General features: G+C 40.3%; 1 protein-coding gene across 2 annotated transcripts; it reads right to left on the bottom strand.

The window, feature by feature from the left end:
- LOC8070428 (ABC transporter G family member 7) lies at positions 6,572-12,939 on the bottom strand. 2 transcript variants are annotated; one of them, XR_002451328.1, is made up of 13 exons: positions 12,523-12,939; positions 12,041-12,231; positions 11,811-11,961; positions 11,593-11,725; positions 10,823-11,024; positions 10,136-10,412; positions 9,554-9,685; positions 9,053-9,273; positions 8,732-8,944; positions 8,547-8,631; positions 7,972-8,183; positions 7,426-7,519; positions 6,572-7,056 (listed from the first exon to the last, which is right to left on the bottom strand). XR_002451328.1 is itself a non-coding variant. In XM_002455237.2 (12 exons), exons 1-11 carry the CDS (start codon positions 12,733-12,735, stop codon positions 8,007-8,009), a joined length of 1,995 nt encoding a protein of 664 aa, XP_002455282.1. In that variant the 5' UTR covers positions 12,736-12,939; the 3' UTR covers positions 6,572-7,056; positions 7,972-8,006. The 2 variants fall into 2 exon arrangements, 1 of the variants encoding a protein (XP_002455282.1); XM_002455237.2 differs by lacking the exon at positions 7,426-7,519.

Genomic DNA, 14,693 nt, shown 5'->3' with positions numbered 1-14,693 from the left:
CTCCACTTGCTGCCCCATTCCCATAACTTGCACGGGCTCTGCGCGGCGCGAACAGGGAGGGCGGCCACTGGGAGAGCCACAGAGAAGAGGAGCAATGCCTACCAACGACAAAGGGGTGTAGAGGGATGGGGCAGTGCATGCCGGTGAGTAGGGATGGGTAGAAGACTCATGCAATGGAGATGACAAAGATGGGGAGAAGGGGAAATGAGGGGAATCGAAAATAGAGGGTATTTTAGATGAATTTCGCTCTTTTGAGCAACTCCAACCCACCTCCTAAATAAGTCCATATTCTAAATCTAGGAACTTATTAAAAATCAACTCCAACCCACCTCCTACTTGGGCTCCCATTTTCCATGCCCTCCTAAATTATAGTTTCAGCCCCTCACATCTAGAACCCCCTATCCTACTTGTTTAGGAGGTGGGTTAGAGTTGGGTCTTAATTTGAGCCCCTACTTTTTTATCATAGCATGTAAATAAAAATTTAAGAGCTTAATTTAGGGACTTGGGCTGGAGTTGCTCGTGGGTTGGAGTTGGGTCTTAATTTGAGCCCCTACTTTTTTTTATCATAACATGTAAATAAAACTTTAAGAGCTTAATTTAGGGACTTGGGCTGGAGTTGCTCTTAAACAACTAGATGAAGCTATCTTACCAAAAGTTTTTTCCAGCAAGTGAAATTGAAGCTAAAGAAAGTTGTTTCTTGAGAGAAGCTACATTTGGAGTTATTTTTGTTGCTCTACGAAACAGATTCTAAGTTCCTAACACTGCTAGATGCTCTACTGCTCTATGTCCAGTCTCACCAAGATGTGGTTCATGTCTTAGATTCCAATGCTCGCATGTGTTGAAAATAAGTAGATTTCCTATGAAACTTGTTTCATTTTCATGAAATGTTTTATCCTTGCTCTCTTTTAATATTATGCTATATCAACATATTTGTTACTCTCTCTGTTCTTAATTATAAATCTTTCACTTTTCTATGTACATTGCTTTTGTTATGCACTTAGAAATATATTATGTCTAGATATATCGTAAAAAATATATCTAGAAAATTCAAAACATATTAAGAACAATAGAAGTAAGTTAGTACTCTAGCTTATTTAATGTTCATATGACGCCTACACGATGACTGCCCGGCTTTTGAAAAGTTGGTCTGAGCGAGGTGCGTTAGTAGTGACAACGACATAAAAATTACTATGCTTCGTCTCAATAAAACAGATGTACAATATTCAACTGTTTTAGTATGATCTTTTAGCACATGAATTTTTTGTATATGCTTAATAATCAGTACCCCATTAAATTATGTTACAATACTGCTGCTACGTTTTTGCACATAATAACACCATTTCTTTTATAATTTTCGAGTGAAAAAAATGAGTGTTAGAGCAACTTTTAAAGGTTGACTAAAATTAGTAGCCAAATTTTATTGTTTAGCAATTTTGTAATATAGAGAACTTCTTGAAAAAAAAGAGATCCACGACAGTTTTGTTATTTTACAAAGTTAGATAACCAGCATCCGTGGTAGGCTATATATGACCACCGCAAATTAAGGAATAATCAGCTTTCTATTTTATAAAGTCAGATAGCATATCTGTTGAGCCTATTTTTTACTATACAAATTTAAAATAGCCTTCACATCAAGAATAACCAAGCTGTTGGAGCTGCGCTTAGAGCATCTCCAAGAGACTCTCCATATGCTTCTTAAATGTTAGGGATAGACATTTTGGTGAAAAACTACCATCCAATAGCTCCTTTAAATGACCATCCAAATATAGCCATCTTGTATTTGGATTTTTCGCTAGCCAAAAACAGAAGACGAGAATGGCTCTATAGAGTGCGCATGAGATATAGAAGAACTGTTGGAGAATAAAAAGATATAGAAAACAATTTTTATGCAAATAACTCTCTAAATAATAATTTAGATAGTACTCCCTCAAATTGTAAGTCATTCCAAGAATATTGGAAAGTCAAATTATGCTAAATTTGACTAAACTTATATGATAAAATAATTATTATTATGATACCAACTAAGTATCATTAAATTCGTTCTTAATTATATTTTCATACTATACTCACTTTATGTTACAAATCTTAGTATTTCTCTCTATAATTTTGGTCAAACTTGAAAATGTTTTGACTCTCTAAAATTCTTGAAATGGCTTACAATTTGGAATGAAGGGAGTAAAATTTTAGAAAGATTGTTGGAGATGCTCTTAGATTGTCCATAGTAAGTGCACATGCTATTTTTACTCAAGATGTAATCCACCAAGCCACAGATAGATCTCAAGATTTGGATGGCATTAACTAATGGGAGCCCCTAAAACGCGTACGTGATATACCACTGAGAATTGGCAGTTGGCAGGTTCATTGGCCGGAAAAGAGTGTGGGACGCCAATTAAGCAGACAACGGTCTATCGGGTGTCGTTGTCAGGCTTTTGTCGACGCGGTTAGCTGATGGCTACGTAACCGAGTGCGTGTGGTACGTATATAGTTTTTCGCTGCAGTTTCGTCCGCATCGATCAGGCACCGTTTTTCTGGTTCAGCCCGGAAATGTCTGATCGTCTGGACGTGCAGCCGACTCAAATCCTGACGGCGCCTTTATCATGATCACAGAAAAGCAGCAGCTAAAATCGCCACATAATTCTGCTGACATAATGACGTACTAGAAGCTAGTTAGTTTTTTCTTTGAAAATACTGTTTTTTTGCTTCAATTGTCGAACTTGGCCACATGGTTTGCCTCAGCATGATGTGGATGGCAGGTGTGTAAAGAAGGCCATGCATGCATCAAAGCTGTCATCTTTGAGTTAGCAAGTATCATTTCCTTTTTGGTTCCTTCAAACTAGATAATATCTGTTTACATAACCCACTAGGGGATATCCTCCAAGGTTCCTTTGAATGAGATGGCGGAAAAGCATTTTTATTCTATCTCATTCTTTATTTCTTATGTGTGCTGAAATCACACGCTGTGGTTGCAAATTGCACCGGTCCATTGCTTTATATGTATCCACACATTATTAGCATAAATGTTGACTATATGATGCGAAAGTGAGTAGTTTGAAGAGTGGGGTGGTGATAGATCATGCTATTTAGATTTTTCTTTTATTTAGCCCCCAAAATAGTACTCCCTTTGTTCCAAGTTATCAGTCATTTTGCTTTTTCTAAATATAATGGTTTTGTTATGCACCTATAGGTCATGTTTAGAAACTAAGATCGACTTATAATTTAGACTGAAGGAAGTGATATTTTAGTGATAGTATTGTGAAACTAAATTTTTAAGAACTAGATCTTTTCACCATGCTCCTTCGCAAAAAAGGATCTTATCACATCAACCGTCATAATGTGACCAATGAGTATGGTCACGCGCCACACATATATCAGCGCGTGACCAATGTACTACCTTTACACTAGGAGCTAATGTAGTCTTAGATGTGTTCATCCACTTTGGCAGGTAACTTCATACTTGACGGTGTTTGCACTTTTGTGGCATTTTTTTGATAAAGTACTATGGTATCTAATGATCTCTAATCGGTTTTGACCATTCATTAAGAGGGTGTTTAGTTCCCTTTTCATCCAAAAAAATCTGAGTTTTGGTCATCATTTTGCATAATGGAACTAAACACTATGCAAATTTTTTGACAAAATAGTTATCATTTTCCATTTTCGATTTTAGCTTCAAGAGACAAACAAAACCCAAAAGAGCCTCAAGAGGCTATAATGAAGGCAATAAATTCTGCATTTTAGATGAAACTAAACATAACCCTAAATTTTTTTTGGCATTTTGCATTTTATCATTCCAAAGTAGTTGATATTTTACATTTTGCATTCCATGGAGAACTAAACAGGCCCTAAATCAGTCCTTATCATGTTGGTCCATCGATTCACTAATGCACATGCATGACAAACACAAACGACACAACATGCATCTTTCGATTTTCTTCATAAGAAGCTACTAAGCTAGTTACAAGTGGAAACAAATGTGGTCGTATGATGACCGATAGAAGTATGACAGAGTGGCATGGGCAACAGTCCTGGGATAATTAGATCAGCAGTGATGGTTCCGTAGTTTCTTTGAAAAGGTTTGAGGCACCGTTGTTGGCGCAGTGATAGGCCCGGCCAACAGTTGCTTGAGGTAGTAGTAGATTCATCAGACATGGGCAGCATTGCGACAAATTTGGTTTAGTTTTTTTTTTTTTTTTTGAGGGGGAGAGAGAGAGAGAGAGAGAGAAATAACCACAAATTGACAATAAAATGTACAACTTAGAAAATGTCTAATTGAACAATTTGCGAGAGATTTCGACAATGACTTTATAGAGAAATGCAGCCCACCAAAAAAAAATGAAGGCAACTTGATTTGACACCGGCAGAAAATTGCACAACAATGATATGGGAAAAAAAGAGAAGAGAGACAGCGATAGATTTAAATAGAGGAACTAATCGATGATAGCTATATAGAGTCGTGCCAATAAATACAGAAAGAACGCCGAGAGAGAGAGACCAAGCAAACAAACAAAAAAACTACAAATAAATAATATTTTCACGTAAGAAAATCCAAAACTTATAATTTAAAAAACTAGCTATGCAAGTTATTTGCGCGGCTCCTTGACTCATTCTATTACTAAACAACCTTTGTTATGGTTGCACGTTCCATCTCAATTGCTTTCGCCGGTGTCAACTTATGACGCTATCAGATAACTGTATTAGCTTTTTTTTTTTGAGGAAAAGATAACTGTATTAGCTGGCCATGCTATCCGATGACTGTTTCACGCTTTCAGCTGGGAGCACAGGAGCCTGCCACTTGCTTAGACCTCTCAACTTGGGCCTTGTTTAGTTTCATTTTTTTTACAAAATAGATATTGTAGCACTTTCGTTTTTATTTAACAAATATTGTCCAATTGGACTAATTAGGTTTAAAAGATTTGTCTCGTAAATTACAGGTAAATTGTATAATTCGTTATTTCTTTTATCTATATTTAATGCTTCATGTATGTGCTGTAAGATTCGATGTGATAAAAAATCTAAAAAATTTTGTAATTTTTTTTAGACTAAACAATATCAACCGACTGCAGCTATCCAACTGTGATGCACTTTCTCAACATGGCTGACCTCTCCAACCCTCTACACTGGACGATTAAGCCCTTCACTCATATCTTCTCCAATCACTCGAGAACTAGTTCTTCCAAGATTCTCAAGATAAGCAAGAGCCTCAACACCACAGCTGATGCTTTAGCGCACCAAGCTCACAGCACTCAAGACTCAAACTTACAGACCTATTGTTCTTATGTCTCCCAATGCTCTGTGATTTAAACTCTACAATATGTAGACTTGCCTGATGTAACCATATTTGTAGCTCGTTGCTGCTAATAATAAAGCTGTTTGTTGTCAAAAAAAACTTGGAATAAAAAACTGGATGGATGTGGGGTTTCTGTGTCATAACATTTCCTTTCAAATTATGCTCAGTCAATGGTATAATTGGTGTACTGTATTCCGTATATTGCGGTCCATCATTAGCAGTACTCAAATAGTAAGGCTCAATGGTATAATGATGGACCAGCAAATTCGATGCATCATTAGTCCTCAAATAATTGGTGAATCGAAATTCTCTGTTTGGCAAAGTAATGAAATTCAGTTTTATCGTTCTGAAAAAAAAGGTAAAAGATAGTATCCCTAATAACACAGAAAAAACCAATTCAGTTTGATACTTTAGTTTTATTAATTCGACGGATAGGTTCATTCTGAATGTCTTTCACTTTCAGTGCAGCAAACCTAATTGCAAATACTGCAAATCCCTCGTAAATCTTCCTAAACCCAAGCCAGTCTTAGGAATCAAACTTGGGTGGATGGCTTAGCAATTTGCTTAATGTTGAAAAACTTTGAGCTTGCAAAATAAACTGTCATAATTATCTGATCTTCAGACCAATCCAGCAGCAGACGAAGTGACGAACTACTACTACTACTACAAGTCACCAATCATATACACGTGGCAGACTACTGCCTCAAGGCGAGAAAAATAGACCCCCAAAAAAATGGTCTGACTGGGATCAAGAAATGTGATTCACGGACTGCAGGACGGCGTCGGCCACCAGCGCCAGATGGTGTAGCGCGGCGCCGGCGGACACGGGCACGCTGGCGAGCACCACGGCGGCGACGGCGATGGCGACGCCGGGCCTGGTGCCCATGAGCAGCAGCTGCAGCGCGCCGACGAGGCTGGACACGTCGGAGACGTAGGCCGGGTAGTACCGCTTCTCCCACGGCGCCCACTCGGCGGGCGCCTCGTAGTTGGTCTCCGCCATCCGCGCCTCCCGGATCCGCCGACGCAGCACGGACATGCCTTCGTCCACCAGCGCGCCTCCGTACTGGCCCCGGCCGCCGCTCGCGTCCCGGCGTAACGCGGCGCATCGCGTTGCCGCCGCCGGCGACCTCCTCGGTAGCGCCGGCCCGTGCCGGAGCGCGGCCTGCGTTGCTGGAACCGGAAGGGAGAGGGAAGAAGCAGCCATGGGGGATCGGCTCAGGAGCTGATCTCTTTTTTGTATCTCAGGCAAGAAAGACAACACTGCACAATCACACTGGGGATCGAGGATTCGAGGGAAAGGGAGGAAGAATTCCAATCGAAGCTGATGAGAATTTTGAGCCCAAATGGGCACGCATTTATAGGCATGGGGCTTCACGCGTCTGAGGTGTACGCTGACGCGTGATTAGTTATCTCACTCCGGCCAACCGGAGGCTGACACGTACAGAGATTAAAGCATAAGAAACTAGTAGCTACTGCCATTATGCCGTGCTCGTACTTTGGACGGTGATTTGGAGATAGTTTATTTGCACCGTCATGGCCCCAGCCGGCCAGCTCCAGGCAATCATGAACAGAAACAACGGCTCTGCTGCGATCTCATCTCAGATCATTGAGCTGACTTCAACAATTGGCCAATTGGGAAAATAAAAAATTGCTTCTGGGCGGCGGATTGTATACTGCCAGACTGCCTCGGCACGTCCATAATGCTGGGGTCCTCTCATAACCAGATACTCTGTGCAGAGAAGATGAGGCCTCGTTCTGACTTGTGATATATACTGCAAAGAGAGAACCGGATCAACAATTGTGAGAAATCAGATGGTAAAGTGGTGTAGCCTGGACAAGGAAACATAAATTAAAGGGCTGTTGATCACAAGTCAGAACCAGAATCCTCATGCAGAAAATGTGTTGGGTGGTGAAAACTACACTAACACATGTTTCACACTTTACCTGCAATACCTACTTTTCTGGCTCACTAAGATTTGGTTTATATTGTATTGTATTGTATTCCCACTTGTGTTTTTTAAAAAATTCAGTAGGGCATGTTAGTGATGTGAGGTGTCAGAAGAATCTAAGGCGTGTTAAGATGAGGGGTTTGCTATAAATATTCTACAATTCAGCTCATATAATTGAATCTAAATACCCACCTAAACAAACGACAGAGCTTAAGATGGGTTTTCAGTTATCATTGTGATCCAGCCAGCCAAGTAACCAACGATGTGCGACGAGCATCAGCTCAAACTGCGGCAACAAAGCGAGACGTGATTTAACATTCATAGCTAACAAGTATTAATCTCAGTGGGTCATATAGACTGCAGTGCAGAGTCACCCAAATTGTTGGTGGCACTAATCCTCAAGTCATTTCTCAACAACAACAGATGCAAACTATAGAGAATAACCAGATACTGAAATAACTATATCATGGCAGAACTGTCATCATAGGACTGGGAATTCATATTCCATGTGAGGGTAACTCTAACCAGGGTCCAGGGCAAGTTTTATTGGTGATAGTTTCCTATTCAACATGAGAAAACTTAAGTGATGGAAACAATAACGAACAGAAAGGTATAGAAGTAACGTAGATTCAATATAGTACATTGACTGTGTTGCTAATTGCAGTATGTTCCCCACATGAAGCCTTTTTATTGATATGGGACCACATCAAAGAAATGATTGATGGGAAGATGCCCTACCTTATTTTATTCTTTGGAAGTCTGTAACCAAATGCTTATTCCACCTGCTGCTTATTTTGATCTTCTTCCAATGGGGGCAGGAGCGGCTGATACTTCGGTCTGTTTTTCTTCAGAAGAAGGTAGGTTGACCAGTACCAGAACATCAGAATCCTACCCTGTGCAACTAGAGTGTCTGCGATTCTAATTCCTCCCAATGAAAACCTTTCCAAGGCCTGCCACATAAAAGTAGCACATCAAAACTGGAATATTTTCTTAAATAGAATTATAAAAATGTTTTATGGCAGCTTGGCTTGGAGTTAACAAATAGAAGACAGTAGGTTGACCAATAAAAAAATAATCACAATCAACTAACAGTATTTTTCCATTAAAAGCAATTAAGCAAATAAATATTATTTTGCGGTCATCATGGTGTTGACAAATACCCACAATAATTCTATCCATGGACAAACTACCATGAGCCATTTTCATTAGATTAGAATACATTACAGGATTTCAAGCCAAATAATTTCTTTTGCATTTGACCAAGTTCTTTTTGGTCAGTTTTTTTTTCCTGCTGAATGTCACCAAAACACTACCTGTTCACCCGTTTGAATGTCATATGAATGTTGTTGCTCAAATTGCAGACCCTTGAACTCGTTAATGCAAAGCCCTTGAAAGGCCCTGAAAATTAATGACATAGAATAGCATCTAGTGGTTAGATGATGCAATGCTTACTACACTAGACTCAACTATATAACACAAGAAAAAAAATGAAGAATACCATCTAATGAGAGATATTCTTGGGATCCAACGAAATATGACTGGAGTATTGTCAGGGTTAACATAGTATCCTCCAAATACAATAAACACTGTCATAAGGGATGGCCCAAGAGCCATTGCAGCTTCAGTTGTAGGAGCCATTGCTCCAACAGTGAGACCCATCGCTGATGCAGCAAATGACTCAACAGTCACAATACCACAGAATTTGGCAAATCTGGTAGAGTGTGAAACGTTCGTTAGACAATCATAAGCAAAACTGCAATAGATATATACATAAAATGATGCTTCTGAGTATTGCCAAAAAAGATTTTAAAACACTGACCTAGAAAATGTTGGCTGAAGTTTAGCCATTGGATAGAGAATTGATCCAAATATCAATGGAAATGCTGCTCCAATGGGAATCTCGGCCAACAACTTAGATGAAAGATATGGTCCAAGTGCATAGGAACCTTTTGCTCGTTCTCTGTCAACTATAGTCCGTTCTTTTGGAAAAACGCCCACAGTCTTTGTCAGTGCAGCCATTGCTGTGTTTATGGCTGTCACCTTAACTCATATATTAAAAAGGAGAGAGATCAACACAAAATATATTCAGACAATATTTCTAGAACTTCATGAAGATAAAATCAGAACAATCATATGAAGTGCCAAATGTTCAAAGACAGTGAATATGTTAGATATATCCTGAATGCAAAATATGTGCAAACTATTCAACATATGAAGTGCCAAATGTTCGAAGACAGTGAATATGTTAGATATATCCTGAATGCAAAATATGTGCAAACTATTCAACTTCAGAAGCCCTCAAAGGTTCACAATATTCTACCTGAAGTAGTCCCATCCTGTCTTGTATGGATGTTTGAGATTTTCCCATTCGCCAGAACACAGATCCAAATATAACTGCTGAAGCAACAGACATCCGTGCTCTCACTTTGTTTGTTGGTCCATCACGAAAAGCCTGAACACAAAAGGTCCTATGCATTACAAGAACGAGAAGCAATGGATGACAAGAGATAGTCAACCTAACATGTACTCAACTGTCCTTAAATATTTTATAGATATTTCTCCTTTTTCAGTGACACAGTTTTCCTGCATGTTCGAGACAAAAATATCTTATAGCTATGCAAGTAGCGCATTTCAAGTTTTGAACAGTAATGCTTCTCCAATATCAATTCAAATGAACAATAAACTGTGTATTTCATAAAGATCAGAATTAGGTATAGGTGGACGCTACAGATATTTTAGGTACAAATATGACATAGAGGTCTTCAATTACTTAGGCTAAAATCAAATGTCAACAAAGCTATATTCGGAGCAACTAGCCTTTGTAAGTACCTAATACGTTCAAATACGCACAGAAAGGTTAAGCTGGAAACACGATTAAAAGGATAGATATATTGAGATGAACCTGCATCCATGCTCGCTTAAAAAGCAAACGAAATTGCCTCCACCAACCATGCCGTTTCTTCATTGTAGTCTTCCGAACAAGTTTGGCAGACAATTCTGGATCCTCTGGAGTTGCAACTAAACTGCTACCTTCAGTGACCAGATCTTTGTTAGAAAATGCCTCAATGAGGTTCTCAATCCTTTTCTGTGATGACTGTACACTTTCAGTTGATCCATAATCAATGGAAATGAGATCAGCCAAGAACTCAGCAGGGTTCATATGATCTGGACACTGATACCTGATAAATTATCAAAACTCAAGTTATCGATGGCCAATACTAACAAAATTAAAATAAACATCATTATATGTTGGCCATTTACGTAATAAAAGAAAAGGCACAGTTGCTTATTGATCAAAACTCAAATAGACAGAAAGGATGAAATGTAGTCAGCGACACAAAGTAATTCGTTTTATTGGAGATGCAAACAATAAAAGTGCACACCACAGTGCCAGATTTGTTTTGTTATACTCAAAACAAAATAGGTTTGAGAAGGGGTGCATGTTCGCTGTTCAGGATTGGAAATGAATTATTTGTTATGCTATGCCACACACAAAAATATAGGGCAAAATTTCAAATCAAGTAGAAATCATGATAATAACATACTTAAGAAAAGACCGGAAGGAAAAGGAAGGGTGTAGCATAACAACCCTAATGATGCAAAGTATGTTAGAGGTTCTTCTTTTGCAGGCCCCATGTATACAATTTCTCCATCTGACAGTAGTACGATGTCATCAAATTTGCCATAGACTGAACCTCTTGGCTGGTGTATCGAACAGATAACAGTGTGCCCATCCTCAGCAAGCTGACGAAGAGTCTCCATGACCTTCTCAGCTTGGAAGGCATCAAGGCCTAAAAGACAAATCACAAACATACAAATAAATATAACTTAAAATTTGGCATTTCCATATTGTCAGATGATTAAACAGATGTTGATGACTAATGTTTATGATGGATCTTGTTTTATGCCAGCTCCAATGGACATACAAACAGAAAGACCAGAGCCTTCAGCAACTGAGCTGATTGCCATCGTCTCATCACGGTGAAAAAGGAAAACGGAATGATGACGAAAAGGTGATGCAAAACTCTAGCCAGAGTAGGTATGTTTCAGTTAAAAAAGTAAGTTAAGATCCATATGCTTTTTTTTTTCTCAAACAAGGATCCATATGCTTCATGATTCCGAATTTAGAATGTCTTCAACATAAATGGTTCTCATAATACAGACAATTTATTTTCATTTGACCATGGTGTCATATGTGACATGAACTGTTGTATTGTAACTTTGTAAGACATGATCAGAAAAATAAAACATATTAGCTACATGCAAATGTTTCAAGTCTAAATGAGGACCACATTTAGAAGTAATAAAGAAAACCCTTGTTCAAGTAGGGAAGGCCAAGACTAAATCAGTTTTAAATACCTGTTGTTGGTTCGTCCGCAAAGATGACTGAAGGGCTAGCAATCAGTTCACATGCAAGTGATAGGCGCTTCTTCTCACCCCCACTTATTCCACGAACTTTTGCATCACCAACGATAGAATCAGCACAATTGACCTATTCAACAATCCAACCATTAAAACTGTCCTCGAAACTGATCGCTTCAATTTCCAAAAACACTAACCAAAATACGAGCACTCACCAATCCCAGACGAAACAAAAGATCATTGACATAGCTCTCCTTCCTCTCAGGAGTCCACAAGTCAGGAAGCTGGAGCTCAGCAGCAAGTGACAGCGTCTCCCGCACAGTAAGCTGCGAGAAGAACAGGTCTTCCTGCCTGACAAAGGCAATCCTGCACAAGGAGATAGTCATCAGCTCCTTTCCACAAGCAAGAGCAGAAATAAGACCCCAGCTGCATGAACACAACTTACTTATATCCGCCCTTCGAGACGGGCCGACCATTGACATACAGAAACCCGGAAAGGTGCAAGGAAGACGATGCCGTGAGCTGCCCTGCTAGCACATTGAGCAGAGTTGTTTTGCCAGAGCCCGACGGTCCCATGAGTGCTAACAGCCTCCCCGGTTTCGCCTTCCCTGACACATTTGACAGCAGGAACCTTGCCTGGCAATTGGCAATCAGGCAACATGCCACAAACATCTATCAGTCCACTCCAGTTACCTCCTGATATTTGTACAATTGTATAAGGTGGTACAAATTATGCAACTTGTTGTAGAATACACAATACAGGGTTCAACGAGTCGACGCAAACGAGTACACGTGGCAAACGGAACGAGAGGAGTAGAGGACGACAGACGGACAGATGGGCAAATGGGCAATGGCGAGGGTTTTCGTGCGCGCGGCTGCGGCGAGATGGGGAAGAGGTGGTGCCGTGGCGGCGGTGCAGCGACTCACCACTTCCCCGCGCTTGTTCATCAGCGCGCAGGTGATGCGGGCCCACCGGATGGTCACGGGCGGCACGCCACCGCCGCCGCCTCCCTCGCCGGCCTCGTCGTCGTCCGTGTCCTCCGCCGGCGGAAGTAGGGCAGGGCCCGGTCCCGCGATGGCGCGGACGAAGAACGCGGCGGCCAGCGCCGCCAGGAGCTGCCCCAGCCCCCTGACCTCCATCACGCGCGCTGACGCCGATGGCTATATCCCCCCTTCAATCAATCTAGAAGGTTCCGGGACGTCCGGGGAGACGGCGGAGAGCGACGCGGAGGAGAGTGGCTGGCAAGCGGCAGCGGGGTCTAGGAGGGGGTTTAGGAGCCTCTGCGCTTCTGCGGAGTGCGAGGACTGAGAAGACTCCAGTTCGTGTGGTGGTGGTGTGTTTGTTTGTTGCGGCATGAGCGACGAGATGGGGGAAGGAGACGGGTTGCTGGATGAGTTGCTGAACTGGGCCTTTTTCTGGTGTGGGCCAGGGCTGTACGATTAGTTTCGTTGGGCTGTTTGTGAGGAAGTGGGCCAGCGATTTGGGTCCACGTTGGTGGCCAGGTGGGCGTGGGCCTTTGGTGTCGACCCGTGACTTGAGCTAGTTATACGCAGCTCGGTTCGTAGTCGTAGCAAAATTTGGACAACCTGTTTTTTTTTTTTTTTGCCCCCTGCTACATATCTATCTCGGAAGGAGCGAGATGCGTTGCAATAAATGGTGAGCATGCTTTATTCCTGAAGTAGAACTGGTGATTGGGAGAGGATACAGTGATACCCGGTGGACAGTTATGTCGCTAATCATACTTTTGTTCTAATTTTGACGTAAATTTATTTTTAGTTGGACGAGCCTTGAGCCAACCAACACAAACGATCGAGATAGAGAAGATAAATCTTGCATCCCTATCCATATATATAGGCCTTGTTTACTTCCACCCAAAAACCTAAAATTTTTCAAGATTTTCCGTCACATCGAATTTTTAGATGCATATGCATGGAGTATTAAATGTAGACGAAAATAAAAACTAATTGCACAGTTTAGTCGAAATGTACGAGACGAATCTTTTGAGCCTAGTTAGTTTATGGTTGGACAATAACTACCACAAATAAACGAAAGTCTTACAGTGTCGCGAAATTTTTCTCCTCACCAACTAAACACGGCCATAGTAGAACATCAAGCGCCCTACTGCTTTTGTTACAACAATGAGATGAAGTGTGAAAGCGTACTTCAATTACGAGAAAGATCGAGCGTCGAGGAAAACTGGGTAATATCGGTCGGCAAAGAAAGCTATGTCATCTTTGGCCTTGTTTACTTCCAAAAAATTTTGCAAAATTGACATAGTAGCACTTTCGTTTGTATTTGACAAAAATTATCCAATCATGGACTAACTAGGCTCAAAAGATTCGTCTCGTCTATTTCGACCAAACTGTGCAATTAGTTTTTATTTTCATCTATATTTAATACTCCATGCATGCGTCTAAAGATTCGATGTGACGGGGAATTTGAAAAATTTTGCAAAATTTTTTGGAACTAAACAAGGCCTTTGTCAATGTGTTTACAGTGAGGTGTAGTGTAGGCTTCCCGCTTGAATGGTGACTCCGTTTATATTTGCCCCATCATTTTTGTCTAGACAAGGCTAACATGCACATTCCACGACAACAGGGCACGTACGTACCTGTAAGGCCTGGTTTACTTCCGAAAATTTTTTAGATTTCGGTACTGTAGTATTTTTGTTTTTTATTTTACAAACATTGTTCAAGAATGGACTAACTAGACTCAAAAGATTCATCTCGTGATTTACAGGCAAACTGTGCAATTAGTTTTTGTTTTTATCTATATTTAATACTCTATACATATGCCGCAAGATTCGATGTGACAGGGAATCTTGAAAAAAAATTTGTTTTTGGGTTGAACTAAACAAGTTTCAAAATATTTTGCAAAATCGACACTGTAGTTTTTTCATTTGTATTTGACAAATATTGTCTAATCATGGACTAACTAAGCTCAAAAGATTCGTCTCGTCAATTTCGACCAAACTGTGCAATTAGTTTTTATTTTTTTTCTATATTTAATACTTCATGCATGTGTCTAAAGATTCGATGTGACGGGGAATTTGAAAAATTTTGCAAAACTTTTTAGGAACTAAACAAGGGCTAAGTAG

This window comes from Sorghum bicolor, chromosome 3 (assembly GCF_000003195.3).
Source record: "Sorghum bicolor cultivar BTx623 chromosome 3, Sorghum_bicolor_NCBIv3, whole genome shotgun sequence".
Classification (NCBI taxonomy): Eukaryota; Viridiplantae; Streptophyta; class Magnoliopsida; order Poales; family Poaceae; genus Sorghum; species Sorghum bicolor.
Note: the sequence above shows the minus strand (reverse complement) of the source record. Positions and strands in the feature narration are given on the sequence as shown.